The sequence below is a fragment of the Thamnophis sirtalis genome, unplaced genomic scaffold (genome assembly GCF_051295495.1).
Source record: "Thamnophis sirtalis isolate CommonGarterSnake01/CBP01778 unplaced genomic scaffold, rThaSir2_p1.2 scaffold_6, whole genome shotgun sequence".
Lineage (NCBI taxonomy): Eukaryota > Metazoa > Chordata > Lepidosauria > Squamata > Natricidae > Thamnophis > Thamnophis sirtalis.
The window spans coordinates 48,976,103-48,998,701 of NW_028261386.1; the positions used below are offsets into that span (position 1 = coordinate 48,976,103).

Consider the following 22,599-nt stretch of genomic DNA (forward strand, 5'->3'; position numbering starts at 1 on the left):
GATTGGTTTATTTATTTATTTATTTTTATTTTTAAACAAACACAAAAGGACAAAACAAAAAAACAAAAAACATTAAAACTATCTGCCATTACAAATTATAAAAAGTGTGTCAGTTGGTTACAAAATTTCTGTGCACCCCTTCCATAGTCATCACTTACAATTCATATCAAATCACATATTTTTAAATCAAATATATTTATATATATTACTATTATTGTACCTCAACCTTCATTTGACTATGATTGTTTTTACATCTTTTTATAGGAAATATTCTAAATTTAAAGTAAAACTACCATGTTTCCCCAAAAATAAGACAGGGTCTTATTTTCTTTTGCCCCACGAAATATGGCCTTGGGCTTATTATAGGGGAAAGGCTTTTTGTTTTGGGGTTGCTGGGCAGCTGCTCCCTTGTGAGCGGGCTCCTAAAGAGCCGGGCACAGCCTCAGGGGCAAAGCAGTAATAGTGCAGTCTTATGTCTCTTTTCATTTGTAGCATTAGTATTCTGATTACTTTCTTGGTAAGTCTTGTATGGACTTCTCTTCGCAACTTGTTGTTCATTTTGTATCTTATGAAAACTCGAAACCCTACGTCTGCTCTTTCCATCAGTTCTTTATATATGCCGGCTGTCAAGCAGGAACCAATCAGAACCGAGTATGGCGCCCCCTAGTAGAACCAGGAAACTGCCATACACAACACTGCCACTATAGCATTCAAGGCTTTTTGTTAGATTTCAAGCAAATTCATTATAATCTTTCAAGTAAAGACTTTGTCTTCCCTCTAATCCAGCTGCTGATAGAACTCCCGAAGAACACTTGTGTAAACAACCTGTGTTCTTCCTATTATCACTCTCAGTAAACAAGCTGAAAAGCCTTGAAGTGTTAAATGATCAAAGAGAAAAAAGAAAAAAACAATGTTTCCAAGCCTCCAGCCTCTAAGTGGCAGTGTTACTTCTTTTTCCTCTGTTGTTACAGCCCTCTTTGTATTCCTCTTTATATCTGTTCCAAACTTAAAGAAAAAAGATTCTTAAATGGAGAGAAAAAACAATCCAATCAAACATTGTAAAAAAAAGAAAATTTTTAATCCATAGGTATAAAAAAGAATAAAAAATAGAAAAACTAATCCATTCAGTTTAAAAAATAGGAAACATTTGCAAAAATTCCATCCATAAAAAGAAAATTAAAATTAAATGAGGAAGAAAATTAAAAAAGATAACACACTAAGTTTAATGTGGCTTAATTTCGCCACTTGCTCTCTTCTGTCTTCAATTTAAATTTAGCTTTATTTTTTTGGGGGTAGTCTCTTTTCTAATAATAAAATTTCCTCACCAATTCAACGCACTTTCTCTTTCCGCTTTCTTTCCGTTCCAGAGCTGTCTCAACTTCAGCAGCTTCAATGGCTGCATTTCTGTCATCAGAAATAAGAGCTTCTCCTGGATCAATTAGGGACTTTGCGGTGTCCCTGAGATCAGCAGGACGTACTCTTCTCTATCACTGTCTCTAAGGGATGGTTTAGGTCCAAAAGGACTGTCCAGCAGCAGAAATATTGACTGCGATCTTAGAGCTCCAAGATTGCATGTCGTGTCGTCGCAACGTCAGCTACTCCTCTCCGCCAGATTGGTTTTATTATATATGCCTTTTATTGCAGATTAGTAATCTAATTATTAATTCAATTAAATTCAGAACTCTTTAAAACATATAGGAATGCAAATGAGCAAATTGTTTCTATATATAAGTGTCTTCTCCCCAATCTCTTCCATGTTTTAATTCCCTTCCGCACCCACTTAATGCTATAATTTAGATTCTTATTCATCTATCAAACACTGGAAGTTTTTAAGAAGATGTTGGATAACCATTTGTCTGAAATGGTGTACGGTTTCCTGCCTATGTCTGGTTGGGACTTCCAAGGTCCCTTCCAACTCTGTTATTCTATTCTAACAAGGAGAGCTATTTCCCATATATTGGCTATAAACCAAAAAGCAATTAGAATATAGGCCTGATGACTACAATAAAGAATAAAACAGGCAACACTCACCAATAATATTTGGGGGCTAAATCCTGCAGACTTCAAAGTTTGACACATTTCTTCCATTGAACTTTCTCCATGTAAACATTTCCAGAAAAAAAACCCTCCTGTACATATACACAGAAGACATCATACATTTTTTTTACTTCTTCAACCCTCTGTTCTACCCATTAATTTTTTTCTGATTGAAAACAGATCAATCTATCAGAAAGTGAAGATCAGACCTATTCACAGTGAGAGTAAATTACATCAATGAGAGCTATTTATATTCTGCATTCTCCTCCTGTTTACAGGTAGTCCTCAATTTATGGCCATTCATTTAACAATGGTTCAAAGTTATGACAGCCTGGGTAAAAGTGACTTACAATTTGTTCTCCCACTTATGATTAATGCACCTCCCCCGTGATAACAAGATCATAATTTGGTTGTTTGGCAACTGGCTTGCATTTATGATTGGCTGAAGCATCCTGTTGTCACATGATAGCAATTTACAACCTTTTTTGCAAATCTGGATCAAAAAACACATTAGGGAAACTGGATTCATTTAACAATGTCATTCACTTAACAAGCAGCATAAAAATTGGGTCCAGCTCAACTTATGACTGCAATGGAATGACTTATGATGGAAATTTCAGGCCTAATTGTGTTCGTAAATTGAGGACTACCTGTATACAATCTTGTTCCCATTGCACTAAACCAATGTTATTTGCATTGCATAGATCAAGGCAAGTCTTTAGTCTGCTCTGTAAAGCATAACGAATACTTCCTAATATTAATGTCTTCAGGGAGCTTCTTCAGAAAAACTTCCTAACTAAATTTTTAAAAAATCTATTACCCGAGCTCCTTAGTCAAGGTTATGTTAATAATCCAAGCTCATACCTAAAGCCACATATTCCTTGTCATCTAGCTTTTTCACATTAATTATATCTTTTTCATAATCGAGGTAATCCAAGAAAGTTTTCACAGGCAGCATTCCATCTTTATCCTCTTCAAAATGTACTGAAGGCTGGGTATTCTGCTGTTTGTACTTCTCAAGTAACATCTGCAGCCTAGTGAATTCTTTTTCATCTAACCGGAGTAATTTAGCCAAGATCTTAAAAGCAATAAAACATGAATAAGAGAAAGTCAGATTTATCCTTGAAACTGCTCTCATATTCATTCATCACAATTATTCTGATAATAAATTTTGATTTAAGATATTTTGCTAAGTAGTTGTTATGTTGCATGGTTCAGGATATTTTTCCCAATATCCCTTCTACCATTGCAGAAAATTGGGAGGATCTTACATGCACTGAATTTATTTCATGCAACAACTGAATGTATTGATATTTCTAAAAATGTTTGCTTGGACATCTGGTATAGCTCACATTTCAAAAATGTAGCTGCCCATTAGTTAATTTAAAATACATTCTATTTTGAGCTGAATACATAGATTGAAGTGACCTAGAATACTAATAGAACTAATTTAATTGTAGCCATAAGTCAAAGCTTTTCTCAAGAAGGCTATTGAAAATAGCATCATAGAAGAACTTCAAATTATTCCATATAATTTTGCGAAAAGCAAAAAATAGATCTCATAAGAAATATACCACAAAAAGTGTATTGCACTGACCAACTGCTGCCCAATTCTAGTGCCATTATTTTTGTATCTTCATGTTATCATTTTAAGTCTACAAAAACACAATATATAAAGCAAGATTTGATACTTCCCTATGGTTCACGTGTTAAACACCAACACAATTAAGATGCCAGATTTTTGATAAAACATCTCCTTAATGCAGAATATTGTCAGTTCCAATTTCAGAACAGTAAATTCAAAGAGCTGAGTTCAATGCTGTAGATCTACCTGCATAAATGGGCTTCCTTGTCCAATGCAAGTCCAGTCCAGTCCAAGACCGAAGGAGTAGGAAGACTGTGGAAAACGTAATGCTCTCTGAGCTTGGTCTTTTGCTTACAGAGATTTTATAACTGAACTTGATTAGCGCTACAGGGAGCATTGATGATATGACCTAGTTGGGTATTGAAACATCTGTAAGCAAACAACCAAGCTTAGAAAGCACCAATGATGCCACAGTTCCACACTGACCTATAAATATTGTCTTCTTGCCTGGAGAAGGAAGATTCCATTGTGCTCACAAACTCCATAAATACATATCATTCTTATATACCATAAATATATTTTTATTTTAAAAAGAGGGCTGTATGATTTTTTCTACTTTTTTTAATACACATGTCTGCCTTTCAAGGGTGTTTTTCTTTTCATAAAATTAAAGTTTCTCAATACTTACATTATCAGATGGCTCTGTCTCAGGCTGTATATTCTGAGAATTTAGATTGTTGACTGACTCGTGAAGCTGCAGCAGTTTTAGTTTATTTGTACAGAACTGTAGCAGCCCTTCATCAATATAGTCCATCTCTAGACAGAGTGACAGACAGTAAAATAATGCCCATTAGTCTCAATGAATGTGGTCAATGAATTGCACATTTGAGCTGTTAAAGCTTTCTGCAGCTTCATTAAGCAGGCTGCTAAGTAGGGTATTTTCAGTGTACAACAGCCGGCAAGAGGATACCATTTCATCAAGTTAAATCCTGGATAGGTTTTGTCAGTAGGCAAGTTAAGTGTCAACTTCCCATTAAACAGGCAGTTGAAATCAAATCCAAACAAAAGAAAAAGCAACATTTGAAAGCTCGTAACAAAAAGTATCTAAGGAAAATGTTTCTATGAATTCTCCAGCTTACAATGCTAATCCGCAAAATGAATTTCCTACAAAGCTGTCTCCTTGATCATGCCTACTTTATTTATTTCCTCAGTTGCCATCGCAACAATTGATTTACCTCCCAGTGTTGAAAAATGAACATTCAATCCACAATCATTAAGAGTCCTCCAGACATTTACCGTATTTATCGGCGTATAACACGCACCGGCGTATAACACGCATTCCCCATTTTAACACAAAAATTTGAGTAAAAATTTTTTTCATTAAAAATAAATGACTTGGAAGCTCGGAACTTAATGTTGGATTAAAATTTATAACATTAGAACATGAATTACTTCCCCACCCTCTTCTGTCACATCATTTTCCCCCCTCTGATCCCCCTGTACCACCTAATCCCCCCCCCAGATCCACCTGTACAACCTAATCCCCCTGTACCACATAGTCCTGATACCACCTGTACCATATAACCCCACCCCCCATATCACATACTCTTTCCCCCTGCGCCACATAACAAGCCCCCCCCCACATAAACCCCTATTTCTATATGTTTTTGTTTTCACCACAGTACCTGGCCTGTGTCGCTAGCAGACTCAGGTTACTCTTTAATTGCGCTGACGAGTAACGTCCTCAGCGTAACGTCAGGGACGTCACTCGTCAGAAGTACGGTGGTCTCGGAGGGTCCTGAGGAGCAGCCTTTAAAACAGCAGCGCGGGCGGCTGCGGACTCACAGCTGATTGGGAGAATGCCGGCGCGTACACTTGGGACCAGAGAGCAGGCGGGCGGGAAGGTAAGCACCCGCAATGATGGAGAAAAAATACAGGCAGCGGGCGGCTCTCTGGCCGCTGCGAGCCGCTGCTGCTAGGATGGGGTTAAATCAGGCAGCGGGCGGCTCTCCAGCCGCCGCTTGTTCAATGATGGGGTTAAAGCGAACAGCAGGTGGCTGGAGAGCTGCCGCCACTGCTGCAAGGTAGGGGTTATATCAGGCAGGGTAGCTGGAGAGCCGCCGACGCTGCCATGAAATGGATGCTGCACTTCTATGAGTATCATGGGCGCCGGTGAATCAGCTGGAGCAGGCAGTTTGGGACCCGGCGTATAACACGCAGTATCGGCGTATAACACGCAGGCAGGGTTTAAGCTTGCAATTTTAGTTTTAAAACTGCGTGTTATACGCCGATAAATACGGTATTTGAAAATTTTAATATTTTGACTGTATCTTTTCCTATTGAAGCAATGCAGGTCTTTCAAACAAAAAGTATGGGTTTACTTTCATAAATATCATTAATTATGTTGTCTCGATTTCTTATTTTATACAAATGGAACCAAATCATGTTCCTTGGGCTGCCTTGCAGTCTTTATCTGCTTTAGGATCTTATCTAAAAAGCGTAACGTTTTGTCAGAATTCCTGGTGGAATATCTAGTCGGCGAAACTGTCTTTTCAGCTGAAACCTTGGTCTCTCACTTCAATCAGATGACTGATATAGTCACTCTGGATACCTTCCCTCCCCTATTACTAGTTCAAAAGACCTTGATATGAAAAAATATCAATAGCAAGACTGGAGGTGGAATACCATAAAGATGATTACAGCTCTTCCTCAAAGCAGGTTGAAGGAAGGATGAAACCATACAGAACATTATAATGGATCTTAAAATGAATTTATCTGATATAAGCTTCAAAGGAAGAATACAAGCAAATCTCCAGCGATACACTTATGAAAACATTTGATACAATTATTCATTTTAAACAACACATTTTTCCAGTGAGCAATTCCCATTTTTGAATGATGTCAAAACAATCCCTGAAGGGGAGAGAATTATTTGATTCTGAAATGTTTCTATCATATATTACTGCATTCCCTTGTTCTCCTAAAGGAGGATCTCAAAATGCTACAGTATAGTCCAGGAGAGGGCAATCAATTTCCCCAAAGGGCCAATGATAAACTGGGACTGTTGTGGAGGGCTGCCGCTGCCGCCATCCCACCCCAATAACTCTGCCAATGCCTGCTCCTCTCCCCTAATACCACCCCAACCCCAATGTTCTGTTCCCGAGGCCAACATCCACCTGCCAACATCAATGCCGCAGGCCACACAGAGCTAACCAAAAAGCTAGATGTGGCCCATGGGCCATAAAATGTCCAGGTATGGTATAGTTCCTGTTCTGACAACCCTTGTCGCACACCAACACACACTCCGAGCCAAAGATAGGTTATGGCATTTAATTAATAGACAGACAGGTCCTTGGCAGCAAACCGGCACAGACAAGCTTGGGCAGCAGTCCAGCAATCCAACCTGCCAAGCTCACAGTAATGTTCTCCGACATTCGTTCCTGCGTTAACTTCTGCAAGAGGGTTGTGTGCACAAGGAGTCTTTTTATAGTCTGGAGAGGAGCCTAATGACCACCAGCTGAGTGCAATTACCTCCTGTAACTGCGCAACTGTTCCTGAAGCCTAGTAGCTCTTCGGTGCCGTGCATCCAGGAACAACTCACTGCTAGCGTCCGGCTCACTCTCCCTTGTCTCCTCCCCACTGGTCCAAGGCTCAGGTGCCTCCTGGTGGCCAACCAGCCTCTCTGCGCCCTGTTCGGAGTCGGAACCCTGTCCAGGGTCCTCCACATCCTCCAGAGCCAACTCATAGGGCCCCTCGCTGTCGGAGTCTGGTGGCAGCTCCTGCTGGGCCACAACAAGTTCCTTAGAGAATTATACTTGTTTCTTTCGAATGAAACTGAATTACCTACCCGCTAACACCAGAAACAAGTCCCGCAATATTATCAATGACTATCATATTCTTTCAAGGGAGCATAATTGAATCCTTATTCTGTATATCTTTTTGTAACATAACAGGTAGTCAGAAAATAAATATTCACTTACCCTGATTTTTAAAGGTCTCCATCAATGTTTGAGTGATGTTCATCAGAAAAGATAATGGCAAACGCTCATTTGCCAGGATGCTTTCTAAAGCCTATCAATTGTAAAATATAATACAGACTTTCAAAGTTCATGCTACTATTTTTAAAAATAAAATCTAGTAATAGTTTACATTCTGGTATAAATCACTTGTTTTTATATTGCTTCACTATAGTATCATTTGAGCTGGAAACTTTGCTGCCCCTAAAGTAGACCCCAGGAGATATGGAGCTATAAAGAGAAAAATATAAATGCCAATGAAATAAGTCTTTTGTTTATGATAGGTCTTATTACAAAAATGGCCATACTTCACAAACTAGATTTATGCACTGGGTAAACACAGAAACCGTGTTGTAAGTAAATCCAGTTTGGAATTATTTTTAAATAATTTTATGTCATGCAGTCCTCCTTCAGGTAGCACATGTACAGTAGCTGCTGAGGGCTGAAATCAAATCTATAACAAGCAGGAGAGAAAATCAAGACCCACCACCATCAAACCTACACAGTGACAGAAAATAGAGCAACTCCCTTTCTTATATTCTCTTTTCCAATTTAAATAATTACAATATGCATACAGTATTCTGCCTTTCCTCGTATAGTCAAATTCCTTCCTGTCAGCACCAAGAAGGACAAAAATTTGAAGCTAAAATCTCCTAGAAAAACATTCTAATCACCAATATAAAAAAGAAGTTCAAAATTTTTTTAACAGAGTTAACAACCATTAATTTGCAGATATAAAGCAGATTAATCTGCCACATAATGCATTTCCTAATTACCTGTTTTTTAGTAGAAGGATATTTAACATCTAGTATTAATTCCTTTACTTCCATCTCAACCGTATCTAGAAACAAAGATAAGAAATATAATTTCAAAAAAACATTGAGGCAAGAGGTTCTATATTCAAATTCTTCCTTTCGTAAATGACAATAGAATATTATTTGCTTAAGGCCAAATACTTCACCGACAGCTACTTCTGACTGATATAAACTTAAAATTCCTGTTTTTTCTGCTGTGTCACGGGACATCACAATGATCGTCATCTGTTTGCACTGCAGAAAAGTCAGGATTTGCTCCAATCCGGTCAACACCAAGTAAAATAGTCTGTGTTTCTTCTAATCCTCTTATCTCAAGTGGTTGGTCGAAATGTGTTTCTCCAGTACCCTGACTGCTTTTAGAAGTTAGCTTCCTCTTTTTAACAACAACCTCCAGGACGGTTAATGTGTTTCCCTAAAAATAAGACTGGATCTCATTTTCTTTAGACTTCCAAAATAAGCATTTGGCCTTATTTTCGGGGAAGTCATATTATTTTTGAGGTGCAGGAGACTGCAAGTGTGGCAACCTCATGGCTGCTGCTGTGTTGCAATATTTTCAGGGAGGACTTATTTTGGGGGAGGGCTTATTTTTAGTACATGCCCTCAAAAGCCTGATTGGGCTTATTATCTGGGGAGGTCTTATTTTCAGGGAAACAGGGTAATTACATTGAAGCCATTGAACTGTGATCAAAACTACTACAAACACTGGCACAGAAAAGTAAGAAAATAGAGTAAGGCAAGTGAACTCTTGAGAAAGAAATTCACTGATAACTGATGCTTCAACGCACCATTCATACTTCCATAATGTAGACTTATATTATTATTATTATATTATAATAATATAATTATTATATTATATTATCCCATCTTTATTTATGAGTAACTCAAGGCGGTGAACATATGTAATAGAGGTAGACCTTGACTTAAGACCACAACTGAATCTAAAATTTCCATTACTAAGCAAGACAGTTAAATGAGTTTTGGGCCATTGAATGAACTTTCTTGCCACGGTTAAATGAATCACTGCATTTGTTAAGTTACTAGCATGGCTGTTATATGAATTTGGCTTTCCAGTTGACTTTGCTTGTCAGACGGTCATAAAAAGTGATCACATGACCCTAGGACAAAGCAACTGCCATAAAGACACACTAGCCGCCAAGTATCCCAATTCTGATTACGTGATCCACATAAACACAAACATTCTACCATGGTAGCAAACACATTTAAAGCAGTCTATCAAATAACCTATGATTTGATTTTCCTCTGTTGCATTGCCAAAGTAATGTTGAACTAAGTGCAATTTTAGAAATATTGTAATTTGAAAGATTTAGTATTTAAATATTTCCTAATAATATTGGAAGATTATACATCTTATTGTGCCATTCTAAAATGACAGTTATCAAAACTGAGGTCCTCATGCAGGCTGCAATTCTATTTATATGCTGGCTACCATAAAATTAGGCCCAATTGCACAAGGTATTGGTGTTTATACTTTTTGCACAGGAGGCACAGCATTGCATTAAACTACACAACACTAAATTAGGTTCAATCACCTTAAATAAAACTGTAGTCTCATCATATTCATGACCTTTAAAAAGACACCAGTGTTGTGATCTTGAATAGGAACAAAGACAAAACCTACCCAAATTTAATGTTTTAGCTTTCAGCAAGGCAGCCAATTTCTTCAATAGATGCATATCCTTTGCTCGCTCACTCTTCTTGTCACTGAAAATATTAAAAATGTATACAATTATTTGTCTGCAACTGTGGTTGAAAAATAATAATTTGCCATTGCACTGATTTCTCTGTCAACTTTACTGAACAGGTCAGTTATGAAATATCAAAAACACTTGTCAGGCTGCCCCGACTTCCTTAGGAAGAAATGGATGCATAAGAGGCAACTGTGAGTTCACATCATTGTGGATATAATAATGATTTTACACGTAGATGGAATCCAGTCTCAATATCTGACTATGTGATGAACCATAAACATTTATTAAACTTATGTGTCTGCACGACTTTCAATACATCTGGGCAGCTTGCCACAATCAAAGAAATTACATAAAATTAATAAAAGATAAATATAAAACATGGCAAACAGTATGAAGCAAGGGGGGCTTACTCTCCCTCACCAAAGGCTGGTGACGATAACGGGCCACCCAGATCTTGGGGGGGGGGGGCACCTCATTCCAGAGGTCTGAAAAAGGGGAGTACACCCCCTTCAAATAACCAATTAAAAAGAAATTGTCATCTGATAACCTCCCTCACCATAGTGCTCGCCAATAGGGCTAGGCTCACCCTGTGTTCAGAGAAAGTTATACCACTTTTCATTAGATAAGCACTAGTTAATACAAATGCATATTTCAAGAAATATTATGAGCAAAAATGTATAAAAGCAAGATGGTGAGAATTCTATACTGTTGTTTTAGTAATGAAATAATAGTAATACTATTACAAGGTGGAAAATCTGGCTTTTCAGAAAGTGCTGTTATTATAAGTGAATTTGCTAGAGAAAAAATCCTAGTATCTCTCAGAACTGGGAACTGAGTATGTTAGACTAACCAATATCTCCACATTTTTTTAAAAAACCTTTATAATTCATCTCATAATATTGACTTAGTATAATTATGCAACATAAAACTCAAGAAGTCTTACCTCAGAGCTAAATGGAAAGGTACGTGAACTGTTTTTACTGTTCCTGATACTGGATCAACAAGGCAGATCTGATAAGTCTGAGGCTGCCAACCCTGACTTGTTACGCTGTTCAACCCCATTATTTTATAGCCAGGATACAGCAATCTAAATATGGGTTTGATAAATATAATAAAAAACATAATGATCAACATATATATTTGTATAAAACTATAGGCTTTAAAATATCATTATTTCAAACTCATAAATAAATATAAAGTGCACACATCTCATATTATATAGGACAATTCCTGGGTAAATGCAGTTTGTCAATTTGCTTGCAGATTTGAAAGTATTATCCCACATCTTTAATTTTTCTGGATCGTATATGCATGCATAAAGCATATAGCTAGCAAATAAGAGCCGTGTATGAAGAGATGAGATGGCATTTTGATGAGCTTAATTTCAATTATTTTTCTGGAGACTATTCCGTCTTACATTTTAAAATCTCTTCTGTTACCAAAAATGTCTTACCTGCAGTGTTTTCCTACGTTGAAGGCTCCAACCCTTGGACCTTGTTGGGTACTCCATACTTCCAAAATTCCTCTCCTAGGAGCATAAATCACCAGGAACTGAGCCACTCTGCTTGGTCCCTGAGGGGTACTAGGAGAAGAAAAGTCTATCTTTATCGATTCCCTTTCATGTAGGTCTTCTGCAATCTGAATCCAACCAACCTGTGCATCACGATAGCCTGTGTGTGAAGGATAAATGGGTTAAGATGCTAGATATGTTTTGGTGTAATGGCTAGTTACATTGCTGGACTAAGAGTGAGGAGATGCAGATTTTAATCCTCCTTTGGACGTGGAACACAAAGTGGTGACTTTAGACCAGTCTCTCTTAGACTCTAGACTGGGAAGTTAAAAAAACAACCGGACCACTGTAGTAAATTACAATCTATAATCTGCAAATGGAGTGGTCTTTATCCTGAATGGATTGATTCAGGCTAGTAATAATCGTATCTGTGTAAAACAAAATATATGAGAATTCAATACTACACTGCAATGTTACTATTCCAGAGCTCATCTTTACACTTCACAGTCCTTTGTAAATCTGAATATCTGATATTTTAAACACCAACAGTCACTATTTTAAAATTCCCACTTAAAACTGAAATAAAAATTATCTCTCAAATAAATAAGTGACCATTATTTACCCCCCCCCCCAAACTTATTAAAAGATGCTCAAACGATACCTTTCCACATGCGAACAGAAAGACCTCTTGCAACATCCAATAGAAGAATCCTTCCAAAATCATCAGTAATTGCTGCTAAAGAATTACAAGGTGACAAACATATCCTTTCTCCATGTCGACGAGAATCTGGGATTCCAAACCTACAGTCAAATAAAAGCAAATCTAGAAAACAATCTCTAAATTTGGCTCCCCAATTACTAAATAAAGTAATAATACCAGTTGGTTTATATTCGAGTTGAGAAACACCTTGGAATTTCAGGGCTGTTGGCTAACCTGGGAAATCAGGGCAACCATTTATGGGCAGTGTTATCTTTCAAAGTCAAATTTTAGACTTATGGAAATTTGGAGTTTGGGTAAGAATTTCAAGACAATCTAATAGGGGCAGGTGCAAAACATACAAAATAAACAATACATAAATTTCTGTTGAAATATAATCCTCACTTTTTTTGGCTTTTTCTTAGACATTATGAACTATAAACCTAATTAATGATTAAGTCTTTGAGAACCCAAATGTAGTTTACTGAAAACCATCCTTTAGGATAATGTTTATTTCTAAGTCCAGGGCAAGGGGTTTTTTTGTTACCAAACTTATCCAGAGCTCACAATTCTTCCACAAAAAATTAATTTTTGTTACACTAAGATCTAACTGCCATTCCAATAAAATTGCAACAATATAAGAATCCCATATACGCCCAGAGTAAAGAGCAAATGCTAGCTTCAGTCAAACTATTTCTACATAGGAAGAATCTCTTCGAGATAAAACAGCTGCAGCTGGAGGAAAATAGAAACATCTTTATTGTGCACAAAACTGCTTGGATGAAATATATGTAGTCTGCATATATCTCGTTCATATATGGTTATGGCTCAAGCATCCTCAGGGAATAATGGCAACACTGGTAATGAAATTATCTCATAATCTCTCTGGAAAAAGTATTTTAAAAGACTTGCCTCACAGGTAAAGGAGTTGCAGGTTCAACCTTGGGTTTCTGCTTTTGCACAGGCTCTTCTTCCTGTTTGTTTTTCCAGCCAAGCCAGCCGCTTCAATGCAAAGATTAAAATTAAAATTTCAATGCTTCAGTTTAGAGGAAACACACAAAAGGAGTAAATTGACTGCATCTTCCATCTATTATACATTACCTAGCAGCATTAAAGAATGCAGATGTCAGCTTACTTGCAACGGTGAAAGCAACATGAGACAATAATGGCTGTGAACTGCCCTAAAGAGAAGATAAAAATGCTGTTGTTTATAAATAGTGAAAAATAATTGACTCCTTTTTATTAACCTTTGTTCTGAGAACTTTGTTTACAGAAATAAAACTCTCTGTAAGGAATAACTAACTTTCATCCTGCATCATTTGCTAAATTATATCATTTCAGAAGAAGAAATTAACCTTTTTTGATAATGTTCTAACTACACAGAAAAAGATTTAAGAGCATCGAATTTTGCAGGCTTAAAAATGTATCATTTTGGTCAAAAGTATATGGTGACAATGTTATTTTATTTACAAATTATTATTCATTTAACAGGAAAGAATTATACCGAGTAACATATAGTGATTGTTATAGAATATAAACTCATCTATCAACTATTAACAATTCCCTATATATAATAATCATACTGCATAAGAGAATTACACAGAATAGGAAAAAAGGAGCCCCAAATAGCATTATTGAATAATATGTTCAATATTTATACAACTTCCTAGCATAAAAATCTTAAATGTGAACATGTGACCAGAGGTAGAAGACATAATAGGGGTAGAAATATACATTTCTGCAAAATATAAGAGACCATAACAAGATCCATGAATTATGGTGTGCCATAGCAGCATTCGCTTTGAAGCCCATCAACCACATATAAAACAGTGTTTCAGAAAGTCAGATATTAATTGGCAGAATATACCCTGAGCCCCAGAATTTATTTTAATAGGGATTACTTTATTTCTTAAAGTAAGGACTTTTACACAAATCTATGCAAAGTTCAGTTCTAGAAATGGTGATAAACTATAGGTAGTTCTTGAGTTATGACAGCAATTGGGATTGCCATCACTAAGCGATGTGGTTGTAAAGTGTGATATCAAGTGACTGCATTGCTAGCACTAACTTGAGATGTGGGTTGTTAAACACAAAGTAGAGGGAGTCCTAAGTAAGAAGCGGGGAGGGGATGCTTCAGGGAACTGGGGGAGACCCAGGGAGGTTCAGCATAGTGTGGGATAGAGGGAGAAGAGCGGGAAATATGCATATGAACATACGAAGATACAAGGTGCATGCATGTGTTTGTGCAAACATAGGGAGGCTGAGGGAAGGCGGGCACTGATGGATGTGTTCCTGTGTGTAAGGGCAGAGAAGCCCAAGAAAGGCACAGTAAATGTGAGTGAAGAAACTGAGGGAGACAACTTACTACAATGACTTGCTACCTTCCCTGCTGGATTCTCAATTGATTATGCTTGTGAGAAGCCAACATAGAAGGTCAGCAATCGCAATCACATAACCAGGGATGCTGCAACCGGTGGTTAAGTGTGAGCTGATTGCCAAGAATCCTAACCTAGTTCTATAGTACAATAGCCAGAATTTCAAGAACAGTAAATACCTTCATTCAGTGCCATAACTTTGAACAATCACTAAATAAATAATCATAATTCAAGGACTACCTGTAAACTAATTAGACTATAGATGACCTAGAGAGGACTCATCAAATCATAACATAATTTCTGCTTTTCCCATTCAAAAACTTCATTGAAACTAAGACTATTCGTTAAAAGTTCAGCTTTGAAACCTTAACAGCAACTTCTTCCTTGCAGTTCTATTGGAAAGGACAGAGGGGGTAGTTTCCCAAGCTTTACACTTCAGATTGAGCATAATATTTCAAATGTAATCAATTCCATCCACCAGAAAGAATTTTTATTAATTTATCAAAGATATATCCAGGATGCTTTATGTACTACTGTAGCAGTTGTTAAAAAAAACATTACTCTGGTTTCCTTTTTTCCTTTAAAAAAATAGGAATGTGAATTTCCAATTTCCAAGCTAGTGAGGCATAACCATATATTATGGGTACAATATATATTTATATAAGAATCTTGCAAAAGGTGCGTAAGCAGGAAAATATACACTAAGCATGAAAGGTTTAAAAAAATTTTTAAAGTTTCCTAGTTGACACCTGATGACTGCATCCATATAGTTTTCTTGGCAACTATACAAAGGTTATTTGATATTGCCATCTTCTAGGAAATATTTCTCAATCTACCCTGCAGATATGAATTTGCAGGAATGCCTCTGGGTGTTATCCAAGCCCATATGACATTAACCAAGATTGAGTAGATACTGCCCCCTGCTGTGGCCCTCTGGGGAAATGTCTTACCTGAGGAATGTGTGTTCAGCACTAGAGCAATGTTCATTAAATTCTACCCTACAGAAATTATTTAGGTTCTTTTCCCTCCAAAAATTCATGCTGTTACCTTTGGAGAGGGGGAAGGCACAAGAGAGTTTGGTTTCTGCAATTGTTAAATATGTGGAAGATTGTAATGTGAACTAGGTCACCAAACCAGTAGATCCTGATCGACAATAATATCATTATGCAGGTGAAAGTTTTTTTAATTAAAAAGTAAACTGCTCTTAGTTTCATTTTCTTGGTCCTTGGTCTAAGACTGTAATAATATCCATATTATTACAGCATGTTAATAATATGCTGCTAATTTCCATTAGCAGCAAAGCAAAAAAGAAAAAACCATAACAGAGTCAACAAGAAAAGAAGTGGGAATTGTGGGAGTTGAATTATGGAAGTCTTAAAATTGCCAAGTTTGGGGATCCCTGATCCAGCCCATTGCATCTTACACTTCCTGATTAAGCAAGTTCTTTACCTCAAGGGCATAGAAGAATCCAGTGAAAGGATTAGACCCCACAGTAATATACTGAGACATAGCAGGAGGATTGTTCTTTATAGCTGCATTAAATCCGCCAATAGTGGAAGCTGTCTTCATCTGATCAAAAGGTGATAAAGTCATGATACCTATATGAGATAATGAAAATAAAGCTCTAAAAAGAAATTTCTCAGATCCTAATATCTGTTCTGGAATTGATCCAAATACTGTATGTTCAATATTTTAAGGATTCCTAACCTATACACCTCCTAACAATCATTATTATGGGAGAAGTCCCAAGGAGAAGAACTGGACCTTCAGCCAATATCAAACTCCGTGCTTTGACTTCAATTTTAGGCATCCTGTTTCTATTCTGAGAAGTGCATTGGCTACCTTCTGAGAGCTGCTGGTATAGAATTTAGAAATGTAGTTTGGGGCACATCAGCAATTCCACCTGGCTTCATACAGTACCTGGGCTAAGGTTTTAGCTCAAAACAGTTTCAAAGCAGGCAGTATTAATTCATCTCCTTTGGTAAAATAGAATTATTTGATAGCATTTGTAGATCTTAATGCTGTCTCAGAGAAGTCTATCTGCAGATTATCAGTCCTTGCTTTAAACTCTCTCCAGTACAATATGCATGATTTCTTTTTAAAAAAGTAATTCATGGTGAATAAGGATAACAATTCAGTAAGGATGATCAATGTAATACTTACCAACACTAACGTGATCAACAATAGTATCCACATCTTGCAAACCCCACTTCTTATAGGCTAGTGGAGGTGGCTGAACATTTTCATTGCCTGCAGCTGTAGCTGGCCAATTGATTAGACATAAATTAGAAAGAATAGTTATTTTTAAAATGTTTAACATGGATTAGTCAACACGTAATGTATTACAAAAATATTTTTAGTTATAAAGAACAGAATAAATTGCACTGTTTATATTGCAGGTGCCCAGTTCTGAAAAATGTTGCTAAGAAAACTGCAAGGACTTGCCTCTGGAATCACCAGGAATCAAGACTGACTTGAAAGCATAAGAAACCTATATTAAAAAAAGAAAAACTACTAAAACTGAAACCCTACATGTAACTTGCTTATGAGTACAGTAAGTCCTGCCAAGCTCAACAGACCTACTTCCATGTAAACATACATACAATTCTAGCTACTATAGCACATTAAAGGAGTGAACAAAATTAAAATCCTTGCTCAACTCCATTTAGCTGATAGTCTTTAGAAATCCACAGGAGTTTTGCAAGGATGTAGGTTGCTATCATAATAGTTAGCTTATACGTTATATATGTATTGGTATGTTTCTTTTTCCCCCCTGCAAACTATCTAGAGATAGTGTGTGAAAATTATTAAGCCCTCTTACTTTTTTAGAAAATGCAGCAATTAATAAGGAATTTATCTAGTTCACGCCAGCACACTCTTCAGGTACTAACATACAAAAAGTGTGAATTAAAAAAATAAATATCCAATGTTGCAAGATTTGGAAGAATTCATTCCTGGTACCTGGCACAATCATATGTGAAAAACTTATAAAGTCAAAAATCTGAAATTTCACACAAGAACACTGAAACCTTATGAGAACATGCATACACGTATATTAAAGCAAGCTTGTATTAAACTTAGGGGTTTTATAACACTAAGGGTTTCACAAGCAGTACATTGCTATGCCCTGAACAAACTGTATGATCGAAAAGTAAAACCATGTCCTTTTACAGCAAGTATTGCAAAGAAAGAAACTATTTTAATAAGGCTGAACATACCCCTGGCTACTTGATTTCGACAAGCCCGGAGAGACTGAAATAAGCTAAAACCGTCAATTGTCACAATTGCTGAAGGATATAGGATGCTCAGTTCCTCATTCTAAATAAAAAGAAAGATACTAATCACTTTGAGGCAAAAACAGTATATATGGAAGTACCCAAATATGCTATCCTGTTTACTATTTCTACAGAAGTACTAAGTCCCCTCCCAGAGAGACAGTCTATGGACATTGCTGCAGCAGCACCAATATCTGACTCTAGCTATTGCTAGAGCACAAATAGCTGCTGGAATTAATATACTGTATTTTTCAGAGTATAAGACACACCTTTCTCCCTCAAAAAAGGCTGAAAATCTGGGTGCGTCTTACACACTGAATACAGCATTTTTTGCCTCCTGAAACCCTTCCCCCTTCACCAAAATGGCCTTGCGTAGCTTGTAGGAGGCTTTTGGAGAGGTCCTGGAGGCTAGGAAGGGCAGAAATGAGCAAAAAAAAACCATTTTTTCCTCAGTTTTGCCTCCCACAGCCCCCAGGAGCACTCTATAAGCTTCCTAAATGATATCCATGCCCTTTTTTTGGGGGGGGGCATTTTTGGAAGGTTTGCAGAGTGCAAAAACTTTTTTTTTTAATTTGCCTTTTCAAAACCTTAGTGCGTCTTATACTCCGAAAAATACATTAAATTTTATACAGCACAATTCTCTAATATTTTAGTGAGGCATAGAATATAAGGTATCACTGATGCTGTCCTTAGCTCAGCAAGCAAATAGTCAATGGAACACTATTGTATATCTCTAGTGTCAACATATTCCAGTGAAACACAGTACAAGAGACAAAATGAAAATCTGTGTATTTAAGGACTATACAGCCTGAGTTTAACCCACAAAATGGGCTGCTAATGCTGAACTATGATTTATATTTGCAAATATAAGCATACCTAGCCATAAATATTTTAAAAGCAAGCTGGACTTCAGAAATATTTACAGATGAGAGAACAGTTCGTTTTGTTACAATTTCAGTACTTTGTGTATCTATTTTTATACCTGTTCTGTTACTCCAGGATGGCGTGGAATCTCATAAGTTCTACATTTCAGCTGCAGAACAGGATCTTCATTTAAAAGCTGTGCCAGAAGTAATACTCCACTCTTTAAAAAAATGAAAACATAGCAACATGCACATTAATAATTTTATAGGAATAAAATTCAAAATATTTTCTGCTACAATTCAGTAAATTAATTATTAATACAAATACATCAAACCCTGTATATGTTTTATAATTGTTTTAGCTTTTTATCTTTATGTGTGTCTTCTTTTGAGCAAGTGGTGGTTATTTTTAATTATTTGTGACATCCATAATCATGTAGAGCCATGATGTGCAGCTCTATAAATAGAATGAATAAATGAACATTGCTTTGAAGGGTGCTGATTGTTCCATTTTGTTTTTTATGTTTCTCACCTCCTTTATGAACTTGAATAGTTACATATATATGCCTGCTATCAAGATACAATTTGTTTATTCGATCAATAACCAGCAACATAAAATAATAAACCAAAATAAACAATTACAATTACAATTAGTATCGACAAGAAATAGCTGCAGTTATATATTGGCAACTGTAAAATAAATCAAATTTGGTATATTCTCAAAGAAGCAATGCAAAATGAGAAGTTGTGGTGCAACCTGACCCATAGAATCGCCAGGAGTTGGACATGACTGAATGGATAACGTCATCATTATTTACCTAGCACTAATAAATCTAATATAATATAACTATACACTAAAAAAATATGCCTTCCAACTGTGAAGATACATCTTTCCATGGTCTTGCATGACTGCTCTCCGCAGATTGTGCATGATTCCAGCTAAAGGCACATTTGGTTTGGGGAGTTTCCAACAAGTGCTATGGGCATATCTTGGTACTCTGAATGACATTTTGCCCTTCAATAGTGAGTCAATGTACACCCTAAATTGGCTTGTTTTTCAAGACTCATTCTCCAAGAAAAAAATCTAAAGGCTAAAAACAAAGCCTTTCCATTACAACTACCAAAGCCTGACAGCACAGAATATACTCTCTACCCCTACAGTGCTCAAGCCATGGCGCAGCTCTTGGGAAGGACCAATGAGATCATGACGAGTTGGCAACATTTTCTTGGGGTAAGAGCTCATATAGTAAGCTCTTAATTGGGTCAGGAGTAAGGTTCTCCAGATTTCCAAGGGAAGATTATTCCAGATAGAGTCTGACAAGTGAAAAATACTGATTCCAATCTTCCTCCTGTTTCCTGACCTTTCAAATCTCTTCAGTACATGTGGACCAGAGAAGTAAATTATATCTGATACAGGTTATCTTGTAGTTAAGCGGTCACCTAGCAACATCATGCCAGAGGCAACTCTATGTGGCTTACATTATTTTATAGGTTAAAACTAGCACTTTCAATTCTGCTAAAAAACTGCCAGGCGGCAGCCATTACAGAGAAGAGCTCAATGCCCCTCAACATTATATGCATTTGGCAGTTCTCACCTACCACAAGGCTGCTGTTGTATTTTGCAATATCCATGGCATTTCCAAAGGCAGCCTCATGTAGAATGCAATACAATAAACTCTAAAGGTGACAATAGCAAACAACCCAGGAAATAGCTGATGTACCTCAGTATAGAAGCGGACATAGCCAGAGGTGAATCCTACAACAATGCAGGTCCAGTCAGGACGGCCTGTGGAGCTCCTGTCTCATATAAAGAACATGGAATAAATTTTATCAAAACTTATTCTCATATAATGCATGCTTTAGACTTAATAAGATAATTTAACTGTTAAGAAAAGTTTGCACTTACCTCTTTTGACTTGCAAGTGGGATACATAATGCACTGGTTACATATTCACTAGAAGCAAAGTATAAAGATATTAATTTGTTCAAGAATATTTCCCCAGCTAAGACATAAAAAAATTTCTGACGTTTTAAAGAGAAAAAATATATATTTAAGCTGCTGTCCAACTACTTGTGACCCAGTTAGTGGGAGTGTGGTCTCCAGAGAATGTGCCCCTCAGGAACTAAAAAGAATGCCTTTAAAAATCTGAATTATAAACGTTTATACACACACCAGCATTCTTATCTGTTCAGTCTTGTCCCTGGCTGCTCCGTTATGATGTGTTTGGTATATACAGTATGCTTTTTAAACCTAGAAGCAGATTAGATTTACAATTTTTCAACATGCCAAATTTGTATAACAGAATGTGCACATCTTTGGCTGCGTGAAAAAGAACTCCAGAGAAGATGTAGGTTCAAAGAAATAGAAACATACAGTACTTTATTTTTAATAATGCTAAATCAATTGTTCCTTTTTCAATAAAGCATGTAAATGGGCAAAATGGTGTATTAACCATAAAACAAACTTAGCATGGATAGTATGAAATGTTTAAAAAAGAAATAGTAATATGGTCTGATAACAAATGCTGAGGGGCACACTGAACAGAGAAGAGTAATTGCACTCCCCAATTGAGAGCAGGAATTGAAACCTTTCTATCATCAGCCAGTCTAGGCAACCTCTGCAGTCTTAACTGAAGATATCCAACCCAACAGATCCATCACTGATAATAATCAGATAATCAGATCCATCACTGATAATAATCAGCATAATCAGATCCTCCACATTATTCCTTCAGGAATACAGTACAGGGTCCACTTCACTTATGGCCTACTATTCCTTTGAGGAAGAGGGACAAGGCACAAAATAAAACTGATGCAGCTGGGGATTCTACAGGAGATTTTTATTTTTTATTTTTTTATTTTTTATTTTTTTAGAAACATACAAAATACCCACACACAAAACTCAGATGAACACATATCTTAAAGATCACTCAAATGAGAGATATAAACGAGACTGGAAAAAATGGATTGACTATATACAAAATAAATACCGGACTAAGAAATTCCAGTTAGCCTATGCTTAAGATCAGAAATGATTTAAACTGTTAAAAGTTAGTTCAGTAAGAAGAAGCTAAGGTCAATGTAGAATGTCATTAATTTCTTTATTTCTTTTTTCTCAATAGATTTTAGACTGTGTTAGTTAAAAATCCATACCGTGTACGGGTTCTGGGAAGTCGGGGGGGGGGGGGAAGGAGGAGGGGGGTTGGGGGGGAGGGAGGGAGGGGCATACAAAAAAAATGTACTTCAATGTTTTAATGATTGACGAATGATGAAATATTTGTGTTTTTTAAAAGAAATAAAACCTTTTGGCAGCACAAAACTCAGATGAACACTACATTTACACAATACAGTACAAACAGGAGCTTCCTGTTTTTTCTAATAGCAATTTCAAATCGATACAATTCTCCATATGTTATTTCCCCTTCTAGTATATTTCATTTGTATTTCTCCATTTTTAACCCTCTTATTTTACTCATCTACTATATTGGGTGATTACCTCTAGTAAATTTAAATTCTCTTGAGTGCGTGTGTGTGTGTGTGTGTGTGTGTGTGTGTGTGTGTGTGTGTGTGTGAGTGAGAGAGAGAGAGAGAGAGAGAGAGAGAGAGAGAGAGAGAGAGAGAGAGAGAGAGAGAGAGAGAGAGAGAATTCTTCTTAACTACTATTTTTGGGCTTTATGAACTTCCTTCATTGATCCTTGTTTCTTTCCTCCATCCACC

The 22,599-nt window shown here is 36.7% G+C and overlaps 1 protein-coding gene across 3 annotated transcripts in view; it reads right to left on the reverse strand.

Annotated features, from left to right (window-relative positions):
• Positions 1–22,599, reverse strand: part of RAB3GAP2 (RAB3 GTPase activating non-catalytic protein subunit 2) — a 57,262-nt gene that overhangs the window by 17,075 nt on the left and 17,588 nt on the right. For 2 of the 3 annotated variants that reach the window (XM_087717811.1, XM_087717807.1), the window contains exons 5-21: positions 20,789–20,836; positions 20,604–20,679; positions 19,002–19,103; positions 17,963–18,062; positions 16,908–17,006; positions 16,194–16,342; positions 13,471–13,550; positions 13,282–13,371; positions 12,334–12,473; positions 11,616–11,832; positions 11,106–11,249; positions 10,093–10,175; positions 8,415–8,479; positions 7,603–7,693; positions 4,311–4,438; positions 2,902–3,115; positions 2,032–2,129 (exon numbers count right to left, since the gene is read on the reverse strand). In XM_087717811.1, coding sequence (XP_087573937.1) covers positions 2,032–2,129; positions 2,902–3,115; positions 4,311–4,438; positions 7,603–7,693; positions 8,415–8,479; positions 10,093–10,175; positions 11,106–11,249; positions 11,616–11,832; positions 12,334–12,473; positions 13,282–13,371; positions 13,471–13,550; positions 16,194–16,342; positions 16,908–17,006; positions 17,963–18,062; positions 19,002–19,103; positions 20,604–20,679; positions 20,789–20,836 — 1,924 coding nt within the window. The remainder of the gene's footprint in view (positions 1–2,031; positions 2,130–2,901; positions 3,116–4,310; positions 4,439–7,602; positions 7,694–8,414; positions 8,480–10,092; positions 10,176–11,105; positions 11,250–11,615; positions 11,833–12,333; positions 12,474–13,281; positions 13,372–13,470; positions 13,551–16,193; positions 16,343–16,907; positions 17,007–17,962; positions 18,063–19,001; positions 19,104–20,603; positions 20,680–20,788; positions 20,837–22,599) is intronic. The other variant, XM_087717808.1, reaches the window with a different exon arrangement.